At 41.0% G+C, this 16,522-nt stretch overlaps 1 protein-coding gene across 2 annotated transcripts in view; it reads right to left on the bottom strand.

Annotated features, from left to right (window-relative positions):
* sli (slit guidance ligand) overlaps nucleotides 1-16,522 on the bottom strand; it is a 217,902-nt gene that overhangs the window by 190,618 nt on the left and 10,762 nt on the right. For both annotated transcript variants that reach the window (XM_011305876.1, XM_011305877.1), the window contains exon 2: nucleotides 8,744-9,817. In XM_011305876.1, coding sequence (XP_011304178.1) covers nucleotides 8,744-9,024 — 281 coding nt within the window. In that variant the 5' untranslated portion in view covers nucleotides 9,025-9,817. The remainder of the gene's footprint in view (nucleotides 1-8,743; nucleotides 9,818-16,522) is intronic.

Raw genomic sequence — 16,522 nt, 5'->3', positions numbered from 1 at the left:
CATATTAGGACCGGTAAATATATACTTTGAATGCTGTGTAAACTGCACCCTCGAATGCCTCAATTCTCTAATGTTTTTATTCCGAGTGACTTGCTTTTATTTCGATTACTTTTATTCTCAGCAATTGTTGAGATATTTAGCCTGTCACCATATTCCGTATTAATGTCCACAAAGTGTGGCAGGAAATCGACCCAAATTACAGTGAATATGGTTGACTTAATTGGTACACATGTGCAGTCAATCTCGATTAGGCAAAATTCTCAAGACGTGAATGTTCCGGTGGTCAATTTCTAGTGGCAAAGAAACCAATCAACTTTCACTACAGTAAATTATCAATTTATTCATCCTCGTGACTATGAAAATTTGCGTAATGGAAGGTGTAAACCGAATACCAGTTCCACCATTTTTTTCGTGTCTCGGATTATGAGCTTCGGGTACGATAATTTTTTTATTCCCCGGGGAATTGATTAGTATGTGATACGGGTAATCAAGAATTTGTTCTATTAAGATCGAATCACTCAATTTCTCAAATAAAATTGCTATGAAAATTCCGGGGAGTGAGTAAAGTCGAGTGGAAATGGACCAGCATTAAATAGAAAGTGCTCCACTGAAAATGTAAAATACGACTTTGAGACAATGTCTCAAATTACTCTACTTTATTTTAAAATTCAATATGAAATGCTCCTTTTTTGCTTCAGAATGACAGAAAAGAAACGTTATTTTATTTTAATAATTCTCCTCCGTAATTCACGTTAGCATTTTTCTGCATGTATATTGATCGCCGCACTTACCCCCCTCTACTTGCACTTAAATCAAACCCCAACCCCTCATTCCCCTCGATCAAACACCCATGGAGTGCCTTTACACGGTGTGAACTCTCAACAAAGCGCCCTGAGAATCCCAAGAAAAAAGGATCTCGCACGAGGGTAAAAAAAAAAATAAGCACAGGAAGAATGAGGTGGTGACCGCGCACCCAGCGGGGCATCGCCATTGTCCGACGAAAAAAATTTAGAGCACCACCCCGACCCCCTCCGGATCCATGGCGTCACCACCGGAATAAAACCCCAGAAACAATAAAATAAAACCAAAATAAAGGTCTTTTTCTCCTCAGTAATATAAATGTTAATGTCCACCCCCGTGAGACATTCCGGGTCAAAGGTATTGGACATCCCCTCAACCCCCCAACCCACCCCCTCTAACCACGATCGTTCAATCCCACAAACGCAATTTTCCGGAATTCCCCGAACTGCGGATGAAATTCCTGCCGGATTTTTTCTTCATTTTGGCGAAACCCTACAATGTTGAAAAATTACTCTTGAAAAATAAATTGAGCCACCGCATAATGACGAAAAATTCAAGAATAACGTTCCACAGATTTCCCTCTTCGTGCAGCACGCCATGAAATTTTCGCTATTTCGATACATTTTTATCAGTACCCCGTATTAAGACCGAAAAATTTCTTCGTATTTTCGTTGAAACAAATACGTTTTCCACAAGACCTCCTAAAGCTTGAAATATATACCCTAAATATACTGCACTATATTCAATTATATCAATAAGTTATTGCTAAAGACGTCTATTATCGATTAAATCTCCTCAGACCAAATTTAATCACCATTAACTCAATAACTATGGAATCAAGTATAAAATAAACTCGACCCAACTATATTTATTTCTGGACGAATCCTCCATTAACTCCGAAATAATTATTCACCTGAAATCTCGCGTAGAAATGACTGAACAATGCCCGACTAAATAAACTGTACGGAAATGGCACTGGAGGGTGTTTTTATCCCATTTTGTTGTTTGTTTTTTAACCAATGGGTTAAAAACATTCCAAGCGATTGGTTGAAAAAAAAAAAAAAACGTTGAAATACGTTCGTGGTCCACGCGCCTGAAGTCGACGGCAGAGAAGGTGGGGGTGTTTGTTATAGAAGCCTTTATATAAGCTGGAAGAGAGAGCTTGTAACTGGCGTGGCAATAAATTTTTTAAGGGAAAATATACGCAGAGGCAAATGTGCCCAACGTTTTCACCCATTTTGCATGTGGAGATGTGTTGAGGAACAAAACACTGGTGCTAACGCCCCGAGGAAGGACGCTTTGAGGAGAATAATTCTTCCAGGATGCGCGTTGCAACGTATCGTCGGCCATGGATGTTACGACCTTTTGCACACACTGTGTGCATACATTCTTCCTTTTACTCCGGTGTATTTATCATTGTTGGGAGATTTTTTTTTTCACAGAGCATCAATTGTGGTTATTATCGAGGGGGTTACAGGGGGTGAGTGATTGGTTAATGGCTGATCGTTATCTTTATTGGTGATGAGGATATTATTATGCATTTTCATCAGGTTTACTCGTTGTAATGCGAGAATGGATGGGTTTCGGTGCATGTGTAGAGGAGAATTTTTCACGGAGTTAAGGTGGATGGATTTATTGTTCCTGGGATCCCCCCTTTTTTTATCGATTGCGCCGATTGCAATTACTGATTTTTGACTCGCTCTTTGGTGATCCTAAATAGCCAATGGAATTCATTTGATTAATGAAATCAATAGAAATTTTACGGATAGACATTGCAATTTGCGGTGATTAAATCCCCTCACGTCATTGTCCAAGTACGTGCTGAGCAAACAGACAGATTTGTCTAAATGTCAAAGAAGGGAATTCTCAACAATTCTCTGGTAACCCCCAACTGCGGTGAGGGATTCGGGCTTTCCTGGGGTTTATATTTCCATTCGCCATGTCGCAAATTCCTTAATAGTGATTTATCGTCAATCTGCTGACTGTAAAGCAGAGAACTCAAGAGGCTTGATCGAACTTGGCCCAGAATCAAATTGTCCTCAACAGTCGTGGTAAACTTTCAACCCACTCCATCCAAATGCTCTGTTCTGTGCTTGTTAATCATGCTGGCGAAGTTCGCGGGAATAATTATCTGCGATTTGTGTTGAATGAGTTAAATTTGTAGTATCAAACTAGTTCAAAAACCGAGTTAGTGGAATTGAGAAAACAAATTGACTGAAGAGCAGTAATGCGCAATGCAGAATAATATTTTTATCCAAGCAACAGCTCTAGTTATTTTAAAATAAAAAATTATATGTTCTGTTGACGCTCGGCAATTAAGCGGAAGATTTAATGAAGATAATAAGTTCGAGGGGCAAATTATTGGAAATATGACAATGAGAGAAAAGTAACGGATGCATCGAGTGAGTTATTGGAAACTTTCCGCACGGAGTGCAATAAAGGGTATTTATGGATTTTGGGGGATGTTTTTTATTTTTTTTTTTGTTTGTGTGGATTGGGGTCTGCAGGGCTAGCCGGCGGGGGTCGTGTCGGCGCATAAGCACGCAGTGGAAATACACAGGACATACAGTTGAACGGAGCGTTTCTCCCTGGGGGGTCGCCCCCGAACTCCACTATGTAATTGTCCGAAAATCGTGAACGGTGCAACGCCAATGCGCGATCACGTTTTCGGGGGCTGTTATATACCCTCTAGGGAGGAAACTATATACCTGGAGAGAATTAATTCTCGACAGTTTTCGGTTGCTCTCATGGAGATGAAATGGACAGACAGTTATTTTTGAACCAAAAATTACATAGCTCTGATTTTAATCATGCCTTCAGGCAGGAGGAAGCTGAGGATCACGTTAGTATGACGTATCAACGAGAATTTAAGATTTTACTGTCATGTGATCAAGATCGTTTGGGTAATCAATTAAATTTCATCGACTGAATTTCAGACTCTGTAATGTAATCGTTTAATCAGAATTTATAGTTTTTAGTGATTGATGTAAGAAACATTTTTTTTTAATTCCGTGAAAATTCCGAATAGATTTTCTGGGATTTGGAAACGAAAGTTTGATGATAACTTTTTTACCTGGACTTGTTTAATTTTCTCCGAATGAGGGCCATTTGGAATTAAAACAAACTCGAAAAGCCCCTAAAAGCATAAATTATGCTGAACCACACCCACCATGAAAAAAATATCCCAAGGTAAATTCTGAAAAGTCGTATTTCCAACCCCTTGAATAATTCTTTGTTTGACCTGTGCCACGGGTCTGTCTAACCGACCATCCATTAGTTTCCCGACGTCAAAGTGGATCTTTGACATTACGGCAACCGTTCAGAGAAAGTTATCGATGAACATATCGAACCCTCCGTTCACCTACCACACCCACCTCCCCATTGAACCGTATCACTTGTGTTCGCCATTGGCATAACAAATTCACGCTAAACCATCACCATGACATTAGCATGCATGATTCTCCTAGCATACCTCACTCCCAGAATAATTGCACTTGTAAACCTCCTGTAGATCCCGTTCATTATCCGAGTAGACAGTTACGTTCCACTCTGATTAATTTCTACGTTTCATCGACTTGAACAACCTCAACTGCTCCAAAAATATATCTACAAAATGTCGTAGATTATTTATTATACCATTTGTCTAACCCGTCACAATACCAGAAAAAGACATAATTCACAAATTCACAACGAATTTTTTCAACTCAAATATCCGGCCCACGTTTTTATAATTTTTCTCGTATTCTACCTCCGCTCAAATAAAATTTTAATTATTTCAGGAATTCCGGGATTCATTATAAAACGATAATTATTTGTATAAATTCTTGTTTTAACAACGGTAATTGATGACTTTGATAATCATGATAATGTACCTTTCAGGTTCGGGAGATTGTCAAGTAAAAACTATGGAGAAATGATCAATATCTTTAATCCAATGTTTTTCTTTCTGTTTCTGTTTGATCAGTGCCGTCATAACAGTGAAAATTCTGGTGGGTTAACCCCGACGGACCTGACGGTCGGATTCATCGAAAAAGAATGCCCGTCCAACTGAACGAAAAGCAAAAGGAAATAAATAGAGTTTCGTGCGAGACCAGGTACGTTTAGTTTTACCCTGACAGTAGGGAAAGAGAGGAGCCCTGAGGGGTCGGGGGCGCATAAATATTTAATGCATTTCGACGCGCTTCCCCCTGGGACAAACATAACTTTGAAAATCGAGTCGAGCACGCCACGAATTTGTACGTGCGTGCACATCAGGTTTTCGTCGACTCTCTCCTCTCATTCTCTCATTCTCTTTCACCCTCTCCTCTATCACGCATTATTCGAAAGCTACACTGCATGCATGACTGCTTTTGTTGGAAATTTTATGGTCGTGGGGGCGCACCGAGGATTCCCCGGCTTGTGGATAAACTCACCGCCACCCCACCTCTCGTTTGCTATTATTAAAAGCTGAAGATAAACAGTTTAATTTATTTCGAGCATTATATACTATTGGAGGTATAAATTGTGGAGGTATTGTTACCGGTGTAGATATAACACGTTTTTTCCACATCTGTCGGCCGTTGACTACTGCCCGAATAAACTACATCCGTGAGTTCTTTTTTTTTTCTTCATCATAAAGTTTACGTGTCACTGCGCTGAAGTTCATCTATTTTCTATTTTACTCATGAGACATTTCATCCGGATAATGGATCGCGAAGACCAATGACTTTTCCGACAAACTGTCCTCGCGATGTGAAGGAACTTGTGATAGACATCGGATTGGGCAAAGAGAAAAGTTTGAAATGGAAATCGATGCTCCTTGCGAATCATCATAACAAGAAGAAGAAATTTCAAATAGAGTAGAATCCTGGTATAATTGCTCTCATTGCCCGCAAAATTCTAAGACGAATAAAGTTGCGGATTTGAGTCAATATCTTTCGGAAAGTATTTCATGTGAAATTCCAGCGCGTTCTTTCGAAATGACAATCATTTCCGGCAAGTAGATAAATCTTGCGACTTCTTCGGTACAATAGCACATTCAATGACTGGGCGAAGATTTCGATCACATAAATATCATTAGAAGCATTTATCATCTAATACAGTGACGCAATACATTTTGTCCAACGGTACACCCTATATCTGATGATCAATCCAGAATGCACGTCAGGCCAAATAAAGCCGGAAAAAATTCTTATCAAATGATCTTCAAGGACTGCGCATTCTGATTTAAAAAAAAAATCCGTTTTTTTAATTTCAAAGGAGAGGGTGTTTGTAGACGCGTCCGCATGAGGTTAGTTACGAACAAGGAATGTTACTTCGGAAAACATCAACATTAGTTACTCGGGGGGAGTAAGAATCTCCCTCAAACGGGCGCGTTAAAACAAGCCTTCTGTACTTGGTAGCGTGTTTGGTTTTCCAACGAGTGTTTACGCAGGCTAATCGAAAAATTGTAAGTGGCCTGACGCGCCTCGTGCCTCCTCGACCCTTGCTTTGAGCCTAGAGACCCAAGAGGCGTTAATGTTTGTTGAAAGAAAGAGAAAGAACACCCGAGTGACGCTTGATTTCTAACTTTTCAGAAATAAGACAAGAGTTGGAGTGATGGAGCACGGGGCTCTCGGCAATTTGTCTTCATCGCGGCCGTTCATTTGGGGAATTCTACGTGTTCCTGGGAATCCCGAGCGATTAATTAACCCGAAAATATGTCTTCACAAGTATGTAAACAGGAAAAAAAAAATGTTATGTTGATCTCCACTTTTTTTTAATTAAATAACGAGAAGAACTGGTAAAATAGATTATTTCAATCACTTGCGCAACTCGATTCTACTTGATGCATGAAAATATTTAATTAACCAAATCTTGCAATTCGCCAACATTTCAAGTGAATCCCCCCTCCGACACATTCATGTCTGCAACCACAGGCGATGGTATCATAAATCTGATGGTTTCATTAATCCACCTGGGCCAACGGCATGCACTTCGAAATATATCCCTTCTCCCCCTTCACTCGTATACATTGCCCCCCCCCCCCTCAGGCATATAGCGTCTCTGGCATACACATAGCTTCAACCAATCGTGGAGTATACAATCGCGGGAAGGTACAATTTGTGGTTAACGCTGGAAATTCTCTACCTCTTCGTACCGTGGTTACACGCATGACCGTCATAATTCCCCATCCAGAATTTTACAACCCGCGGAAAAGCACACGCGATTCCTATAACCTCTATTAACTCTCGTCACAACCACCACCCAACATGTGGAATACATTTCTCATGACATCCCCTGACATTTGAAGAGAAAAATCCTCTTTTTCTTCAAAAAAATTAAACACGAGAAGAAAAATTCAGAGAAACACGAATATCGGAGAGAAACACGAACCGTTTGTCCGCCCGTGTCATCTCCCACTCGTTATCTTGATATCGAAATATGTCTGAGCAGGTATATGAACATTCAATCGATTCCATTGATCTGTCGTGCTGTTGGTTGTAGAAATAAAATGGAATGAAGTAAAAAGCCATGAAAAAAATACTGTGACCCCCTTGGATCGTTAAAAAATAGGCACGGTCCTGTTTTTCTGGTCGTGAGTTACTTTGTGTGGGTTCACCAGCGATGGTTTTACGACGTTTCAGTTATCTAGCGTGTTAATCTGCCCGTCAATTAGCATTCTCGCTCGTGTATTTCGGATCAAAGAGCGAGAATTTCTTCGTGCGCCAAAGGGGCATATCCACCGTGTCATAATTTAGGTGAGAATTTCTTTGTGAAGTTGTGACTAATTTATCTCGGCGTAATCATACTGGATTTATGACGGCAATGGAGCAGTTTTGAGTGCATAATTTTTAACTACTCCCCCCATGAACCGTACCAATAATCAAATTCAAGAGAATATGAATCAATCTATTTAGCAGCCTTTGACTCTCTAATCAAAGAAATGTCTATTTACGTATCGCTTTCGTATTTATAAATTGGCCTGCGCATTGGGGCAAGTCGAGGATACTTTTCCTGTATATTATTTTTTTCTCTCATTAGAGTACTTGGGAATTTGATAACGAAGTGATTTGTACAATTTCCTTTCCTAGAAGGTATATCCACTTGTAGAAAAATATAATTGATTATCGCCCGCCAATTAGCATTAACAAGGATGCGAAGATAAGACAGATGGGGTTGAAGTTGTACTGACTTAATTAAATAAAGGATGAAACCAGTACGCCTGGTAAACTTCAGGTTGAGATCGATACACCATGCAAATCATCCGGTGGAGAGTGAAATTGTGAATGGGGTCGGGTATATTGAGTGAGTAGCAAAGGGTTGCAATGGCTGTTCTTAATTATTCATAATCCCTGTTAATATCACATTAAGCATTAACCAGACTATTTTGTTGGCCCCTCTTCAAAAAATATATTGAAAAAATAACCAAAAACATTAATCTTTAATTATTCTGCATTGGGGAAAACATCAGGCTAATGCGATGGGATACATTACGCCATTTCCAAGTTGCGTTAGCACACCGAGAATTTAATTATTTCTGTCCCTTTGCCACACTCATCGGAATATTAATCGTATGCTAATTCAGGAGCGTATCGTTAATACCTCGGGGCTAGTGTGTATTTTATTAAATGCTTCCCTCACTCGCGCTTCAGTACCGCTGATTATGCTCACATATTACACGACTTTTTTATTTAGCTAAAAGGGAGGTGCGAGGAGTCGACAAGCATGCTCATTGATTCGCACTTGTACCAGAGTGGTGACGAAGCTTCCAGACATTTATGGTAATGAGTGGTAAATCATGCCGGATTGCATGGCCCCGGGGCCTGAGGTCTTGCCGGCCGAGTACTTTATACAAATATCGTGGATTTTTCATACTGTCGCATTTTCGATATCGTAATTCAATACGTGTCACGCAGCGACTTGGAGTTATTGTTTTTTTCTTTGTTTTTTTGAATATTAGAATGAAGTAATGAGAACTCACAGTTTTTCGGCGAGCACAGTGAGATCCCCTGGCACCTGCGTGAGTCCTCTCTCCGAGCAGTTGAGCTCCTGTCCCTTGCAGGAGCACGCCCACGGGCATCTGCCTCCATTGAGATCCTCCATGGTACCAGCATTATCAAAGCCAAAACCCCCCAAATCAGTGCTGTGCGAAGCACCACCAAGTACAGAGAGTACAAGTAGCAATCCCCAGGCGCAAACCACCGAACCACAACTGACGCCTAACAGGCGCATCGACCACGTTGGTGTCATGGCACGTGCCATACCGAGTAGCTTCTCGTTTATACTCTTGACCTTCTCGTTGGATCCCTCGAGTATTTCTACGAATTTACGAGAGCGTTTGTTGACACTGACGTTGGTAACACGAACAATATTCTGGGATGGAATGATCACTCTGGTGCAAACACCGAATTGTCCGTTAAATTGTTGGTCACGGGTGCAATTTATCACTGATTCTAGGTTCTGCTCACTGCCAATACGATTGATCGCTTGATTATTTGATTGATGATCGAGTGTATCGATAATTCGTGGATTAACACTTATGGTCAATACTGGTTGTTTGTTGTCTTTGAGATGATTGGGTAAACTGCAAGCCAGGGCAAGAGCATTGGCAACGTATGCCGGTGATACTGATGATTCTACAGCATGTGACTGGCCCGTTGGGGGGCCAAGCACGGGGCCCCCTTCTCGGCCGGTAGGCCCTGCCTCGCCTACACCGGTGTCCACCACTAACCCCAGTACCCGATCCTGCTCATCCCGTTGGGGCAAGGCCGGTGACTTTATCTTGATGCTGTTCAATGTCCGATTTTATAAACGTACCCTATTTACAGGGTACGTATCACTTGTTCTCGCGAGAACTTTAATTGCCAAATTCTTTTTTTTTTTATCCACGGTACCACCTAAGGTGGAGGCAATGGGGATTATTGATTGTGGAATTAAAGTTTATGTGGCTGGGGGGGTTATTGAGGTTTGCCTTCTTCTTTTGGTGTGGCTTACATTGATGGAGGTGCTACTTCGCTCGGCTTGATGAGGAGTTCGGAATGTGCGTAGGCATCACCTGGAATCATAAATTGAAAAAAACACTGGTCAATGGGGATCATTAATTCTGTCAAGACTTGATATTTTTTTCAATCTAGTTAATTCGTCGGGATATAATTCTACGCTGTTCTTCGTTATACTTTTCATGTTAATACGAACAAGGTGGAGAAAGCTGTGGTGTCTTTTACTGAGACTGTTGTTGGTTTTCTTTCATTATTAAAAACTTCATGATTGCACGATGTAAAACCACAAGTCAAGTTAAGTGAAGTTGTGGTTTTTATGAGTTGAGCCCGAAGAAAAAAGAGGTAAAGAATCTTAAGAGCGATGACGCTGCGAGACTGACGAACGAGGTAAGTTAGATATCATTCTCGCAAATCACTCTGAGAGGTACGGGCGGTACGATGAAATATTAAAATTTTCGAGGCAGTATTCTTGATTTGAAACACTTGACGATAGACCGAGGAGAGGTAAAACATTGAGAGGTAAAAAATTGTGAGAACGGATAGAGCCACCCACAGTGTGTAGTTATAAAGTGGAGCTTCTGTGCAATATCGAAAAGTAGGAGAAAAATATGCTTCCGTGGCACAATCAAAGCTACGAATGCATTCCAAGCACGCTCGGTAGGAGTTTCGAGGCATATTGGAATTTTTCTTCGGTACATACAGCAGCTCGTACCTATTTCCTTCTCATTTTACAACCCGAGGTATCTGTACATCCTTTCCAGATGTTGTCTGACAAACGTGGTAGGAACAACTCCGAGTTTTTATGAACGCCAAGATTTCAAGTGCAATGATGGAGAACATGTCTGATTTTTTTTTTCTCGTGATTTATTTTCTGATATCTTGCGCTTAATGGAATGCTCCATTCGAATCGAATGAATATTTCCCCCGCACTCCCTCATTTGTTATCCAGATTCAATCAAATTTTTATAATTTCACTCTGCTCAGTCAATTTTTTATATTCACTGATTATGACTCGAGCAGGTCAGCGATATTTTGTTTTAATTAATGATAATGATATTAATACTTCCTGTCTATTGATTAAATGTCGATAAATTCTCAGGCAATGTAAGCAGTGAGAGACATGTTAATTGCACTGAAATTGGATTTCCTGTCGAACAATTTTCATGTAATGCACGAATAGAACTAGAAATCTCAGACTAATAATACAAATATTCCCACGAAATGGACCGTAATTCGTGGAATTGTGAGTAACTCTCCGATATTCTTTCCATTTGATAAGAAAATGAGACCAACGAAGCCATCAAGTTCCTCTGAAATAACCAGCCGATCACGAAAAAACTTGACAGCGTACACCGTACTTTCCCTGCGGTCAATTGACAAATAATGACATTGACACATCTCACATCATCCAAGTTGATTAAAACTGACTCCCTGAAAATGCAATAAATACAGACGTATTATATAGTTACAGCCATACTCTGAGAGGATCGATAACTCGATTAGCAGTCGCTCGGTTGCTGTTGGTGTACAGTTGAGGTGCCTCAGAGGCAGAAGGAATCCTTTCCCAACTATCTTCAACCGTGAGATACCAAAGCGCTACATCGTCAGTTACTGTGTGAGAAATACATACGCACGGAATATTCCTGGAGCACTCTCGATCGGATAATATGTCTGCCCCTGTGATGTCGAACTGGAAGGCGCCTTCAAAGTACAGAAAACAGAGAGAGATAGTGATACATGGAAGAAGGATCGAGCAAAAAGGGAGACAAGCGATATTAGCTGGATGCCTTGTCATCGACCTCGGGGGTCTTGTCGTTGCATTAATTATTGACGCTGGCGAATATTAATTGAATCGAAGTGGTGAATTTTTTTCCTTCCCCCGGTGATGAGTCTCAAGGGCCCTCAAAAGGCGGATGACACGGGTGAGGGCTGGGAGAGCAGCTTTCCCTCAATAAGAAGTGATGCACATATGTCCGAGGGGTTTGAGGCCAAAGACAGAGAAATCGAATTTCAGATGAAGGCCAGGGAAAGGCCCTTCTCCTGGCCAAAGTAACTTGGAGGCTACCCCGACTTCCATCCTGGAATATCGTGGCTAGTGGGAGGGCTGGAGTTCAAAGGGAAACGCTGGATTCACTGGAAAACCTAATTTGTGAAAAAAAAAAGGAAAATTCGAGCGTCCAGGGAATTGTCTTCAGAGGAATCCACCCGAGTTCCTTTCTTCAGCGATTGGATGAGGAAAAAAAGGGAGCACCAGGTTCCGGTTCACTTGAAACTAAGTGACACGAAAAGGGACGATCCTGGGCTCGGTGACAGAAACGAGTGGAATTTTTCTTGTACTTTATTTCAACTGCTGGATTCAATTACTTTCGTCTTTCCGGTGAATCTTTTGATGGATGGATCGGTCAGGGAGAGAATTGTTCAAACTATATGCAAACTCACGATTCTTTATTCTCTGTAAGTAAACAGGATTGATCCTCGAAGATGATGAGAATATGAGGGCTTGTACATAATCTTCTCATAGCCTTGGCTTAACTCTGGGTACGACTCGGTCATCGAATTCTCGATTCAATTTTGGTGATAAGTTGCTCCCAAGTTTACCCGTGTTGTCATCCATGAATCTATTTCTAACAAACGTATCGAGAGTACCTGGATTAGGGGGATTGAAAACCATTAGGCTCTCCTATCAAGTAATTCGATAGATATTCCTCCTACAGGAGCCCACAAACGAGCATCAGAAGACAATTTGGGCGGGTCCTTGGACGGGCGTAATGCAGCAAAATAAGGACAGAGGTAGACATCCGCTTTCAGGTCTTATTTGAAGATTTAGGGTACTTGAGAGTGGATTTTAAAATAAGGGCCCCGAGTAGCCGATACCGAATCTCCTTTATTTTCAACTGAGCAGTAGAGGGGAAGCCCCTCCCTTTTTCAAACGAATATTGTGGGGGTTCTTATCTCGTATACATTTGTAAACCACTCGGGACAAGAATTTTCCCAGTTCGAGAAGTCCAGATAACGAGTGTATATGGGGATACGAGTGTCACATTTCCACCCAGGGTATATGCTGATGGCATACCTATCGGCAGGCACAGCTAGGTCATTAAGATCCATTTTTCTATCTACCTATCTTGTTTTCTAGTTTTTATTTCCATCGGAGTCAGTGAAGTCCTAGAATTCCAATGTTATTCGAGTAAATTTATAGAATTCTCCATCGAATTTATTTATTCACTTGGAATAGTTGGGCTGTGAGCGAAATTGGAGAATTGAAATTTCCGAAAATCCATTACATACAATGATTTGTGTTAATAGTCGGCAGGAAATGTCTAGCAACTAGCCAATTCACATAAACTGCTCTTCATGTCGTGAATTACAGGCCATTTGATACTCGACGATTTATAAATACAAATCCATTGATTCCAGTCTGATAATTAAGTCTGTTACTGTATTTATAGGAGCATGAGAGAGTGCGCCCATAACTCTGTAGGGAGTATCACAGTTCAACGATGCGTTTATTAATTATTGTTTTACCCGATGTGTCTTCCATATATACAATGAATTTGAATGCTCTAGCGCGCTTTGCCAGTTTCACAAATGCATCGAAACCACAGAACGTGCTTTATCCACTCAAAGCTTGGCTCGAATATCATTATCGAATTTCACGTTGACTGGTTAATGCCAATGATTTTATTATTGGTATATTCCAATATGATATTATTGCGTATTTGTGGGTTCTGTATTATAAACCGCCATTCGACATGACTAATAAAAAATTCTCACAGGGATAAATTCAATTGTTGACTAAAACTCCTCTTGTTATTGCACCAACATAAAGTTACCAACGCGAATTCACGTTATTCCAAAATGAAGTTGTAATAATTGAGATGATCAGTTACACCATAAATTCGTAAATATTTCCAGACAAAACACCTGGTAAATTTGTTCTCTTCGTTACAGACTCAATACGGCATTCACCTCATCATGTAAAATCATTCCGCTTTTCGCATATGTTATACAATTTCCTCCAAATTCCCATTTCCATCGGAACTCTTCCCTCACAACAGAGAAACAGCCGTGAGAAATTTTCCCCCAGCGCATGAGAAAAATATTCACTCCAAATAATTTCTTCCTCCCCCAACTCTCGTTTGAACAAAGAGCTGGAGAAAAAAGAGTGAGAGATGAGAAAAAAAGGGAAAAGTTTGAATAAAAATTTGGGATAATGAGGAGCATGTACGGATGCTGCAGTAAAATGATCGGGCCAGTGGCGGTGTACACGCACATGCCAAAGGCGAAACCCAAAACGAGTCATTACGCCCCCTCACCTCTTGCCCCCACTTTCCATAAGTATATATCTCCTTTTTATATAATACCTCATCTCCCTCCATTCCAATCTCCACATTTTTCATTCCCCCATATTCCTTTTAACTTCAGCCATTATTTTCATGCGAGAATAACGAGAGTAACATTCTCAAATTCTCCGTATAGATTTTTGTCGTCTCTCATATATTGTGCGATGCGGGGAGTTTACAAAAGAAACGAATTGACTCTGAAAAATGGAAAGTTTACATTGGAAGGGTAGAATGTTTGGCCAACGCTGGAGCGTCTAATGGCCCGCGCGAAATGGATTTTTGAAGTTATTTTTTCTTTCTCACCGGGTCTCTCTCATTTCCTTTTGTCAATGATTTCGGGGAAGATGTGGCGGAGAGAGTAGAGGGTGAGGATGAGGATGACTGAGATCCCATTGAGACTGCTGTATCCTCAAACTGTGATCGATATTGGTAGAGGACTTGGGTATCGTCGATTAAGTATAGTGGGACTCGTCTTGCGATTCCAATGAGGCTTCCATCGAGCAAGGATCTCGTGTTTCTTCTTTAGCTCTACCGCTTCTTCTCACTTCGGGGACCCCAAAAGAGAATATAACAGAGAGGTTGAGGTGGAGATGGTGGGAGCGTTACCCGGGGATATTAGGTTTCCCAGTGCGGTTTTCAACCACCCACTCAATCGTCTGATCGGTCGACTTCGCCCCAGGGAAATCACACTAGATACGGCTCTTTCATTCATCCCTTATTCCATCGGCTGAGGGGAGTCTCACCTGCATTGGAATAACAGCATTGGGCACTAAGTCGATTGGATCTAAGTGAGATTATTCTGACGAGACGTGCAACATGACGCGCGTTGAGTTGTAAAAAAAATTGATGGGACGGACAGCTGAGGAAATTTGAGAATTCCAAAAAAATTTAAACCATTATTTTCCACAACACTCGCATCGCACCCAAAATTTTATGAAATAATATTATGAATCTCAAAGGTCTCGATATAAATCAAGTCAATAAAAACAAAATTTCCAATTAAAGTCCTATCGAAAAGCTCCATTTCAGGAAAGCCACGTCATGAAAGACAATTCTGTATACGATCACAAAAGAATTTCCTCACTCTATCGATTCCATTCATCTACACTCTTTGTCTGAGCTGTGAACGGAATGACGATAGGACACCATTTTTTTTATCCCTCCGCCATTCCACCAGTGATTTCGGGCAAAATCAATTTATCTGGTGATACAGCGGTGGATCCTCTCTCCGACGGAGGAACGCAAGAAAAGCGAGATACAAAGAGCTACGCCAGGAATGTAACGTTATTATAACCCGTGGAAATGGTAGGAAGTTTTTTCTTTTACTCAGAGTGGCTTCTAAGTCACGTGCCTACCATTTCAATGAGCCCCCGAAGAGGGCAGGCATACGCCCATGGGACAAATGAAATACCTTTTTTATCCCGCGGCAAAAAAAAAATAAATTCAATGGACATAAATATCGATTTGCAGATATCCCAGACATTACCTATCTCATCCTCAAGATATTGGCTCACTGTGAAAATAATTTGGACAAGAACAATCTGAATGGAATCGCAATCAACGGTATATTCCCTCCAAAACCGTTTTCTTTCAATGAATTTCTCCATCCATTCGGCAAAATGCGCTTTAAAAAAATGAAGAAACTCTCTCCGTAATAGATGATCGTAAAACGCACATATACATTCATCACTAAGTGCTTTCTTATCACTCCGACTTTGATGTCCAACATATCACCATCTAAACGATCGCCTCTCCCAACCCCGTCCCCGTGGGATTACCGTGAAAAAAAAAGTAAACGACTTAAACAAAGAGAGACCGTTAAAAAATAAAAGAAAAAAAAAATGAAAAAACGCCAATTGTCCCGTCTTTGTTCCATCTCTTACATCCGGTACGAGTGACTCCACGGTCTATTAAATCTCAGTGCGGGTAAAAACTTTTTACCGAATTCTATTTGTCTTTTCCTCTCCTTCCTCTCCCACTTTTCCTTTTTTAAGCCCTTCCCCTCCACCCACACCACCACCTCATTCTCGTTATTCGTTTGTCGACATTTTCTCTTTGCGCTATCTCTTCCATGCTCCGCCAATCCCAGCCACTTCCGGACGCCGTCTTAGCATCCCGAAAAGATACTTTTGGAGTCCTCCTCTCTTCATTCACTATATCTGGCCCCAGTCCGCGATTCTCCTCCGGAGTTCCGGCGACCAAACACTAATCGGTCTAGACTCTCGTTTCCCTTTCATACCCCACCCCAACTCCCACTCGTGCTGATACTTTTCAAATTTTTTCTATTTTTTTTTTTTCTCTTAAACTCAACTCTTTTCTTTCTCACTCCGTTGTCTCAAGCGTCACGAGACCGAGAACGAGAGACGAACGACTCGAGTGCAAAGAAATTTCTTCCTCCAGACTCGCGAAAGACGGTGC

This window comes from Fopius arisanus, unplaced genomic scaffold (assembly GCF_000806365.1).
Source record: "Fopius arisanus strain USDA-PBARC FA_bdor unplaced genomic scaffold, ASM80636v1 scaffold00045, whole genome shotgun sequence".
Taxonomy (NCBI): Eukaryota; Metazoa; Arthropoda; class Insecta; order Hymenoptera; family Braconidae; genus Fopius; species Fopius arisanus.
Note: the sequence above shows the minus strand (reverse complement) of the source record. Positions and strands in the feature narration are given on the sequence as shown.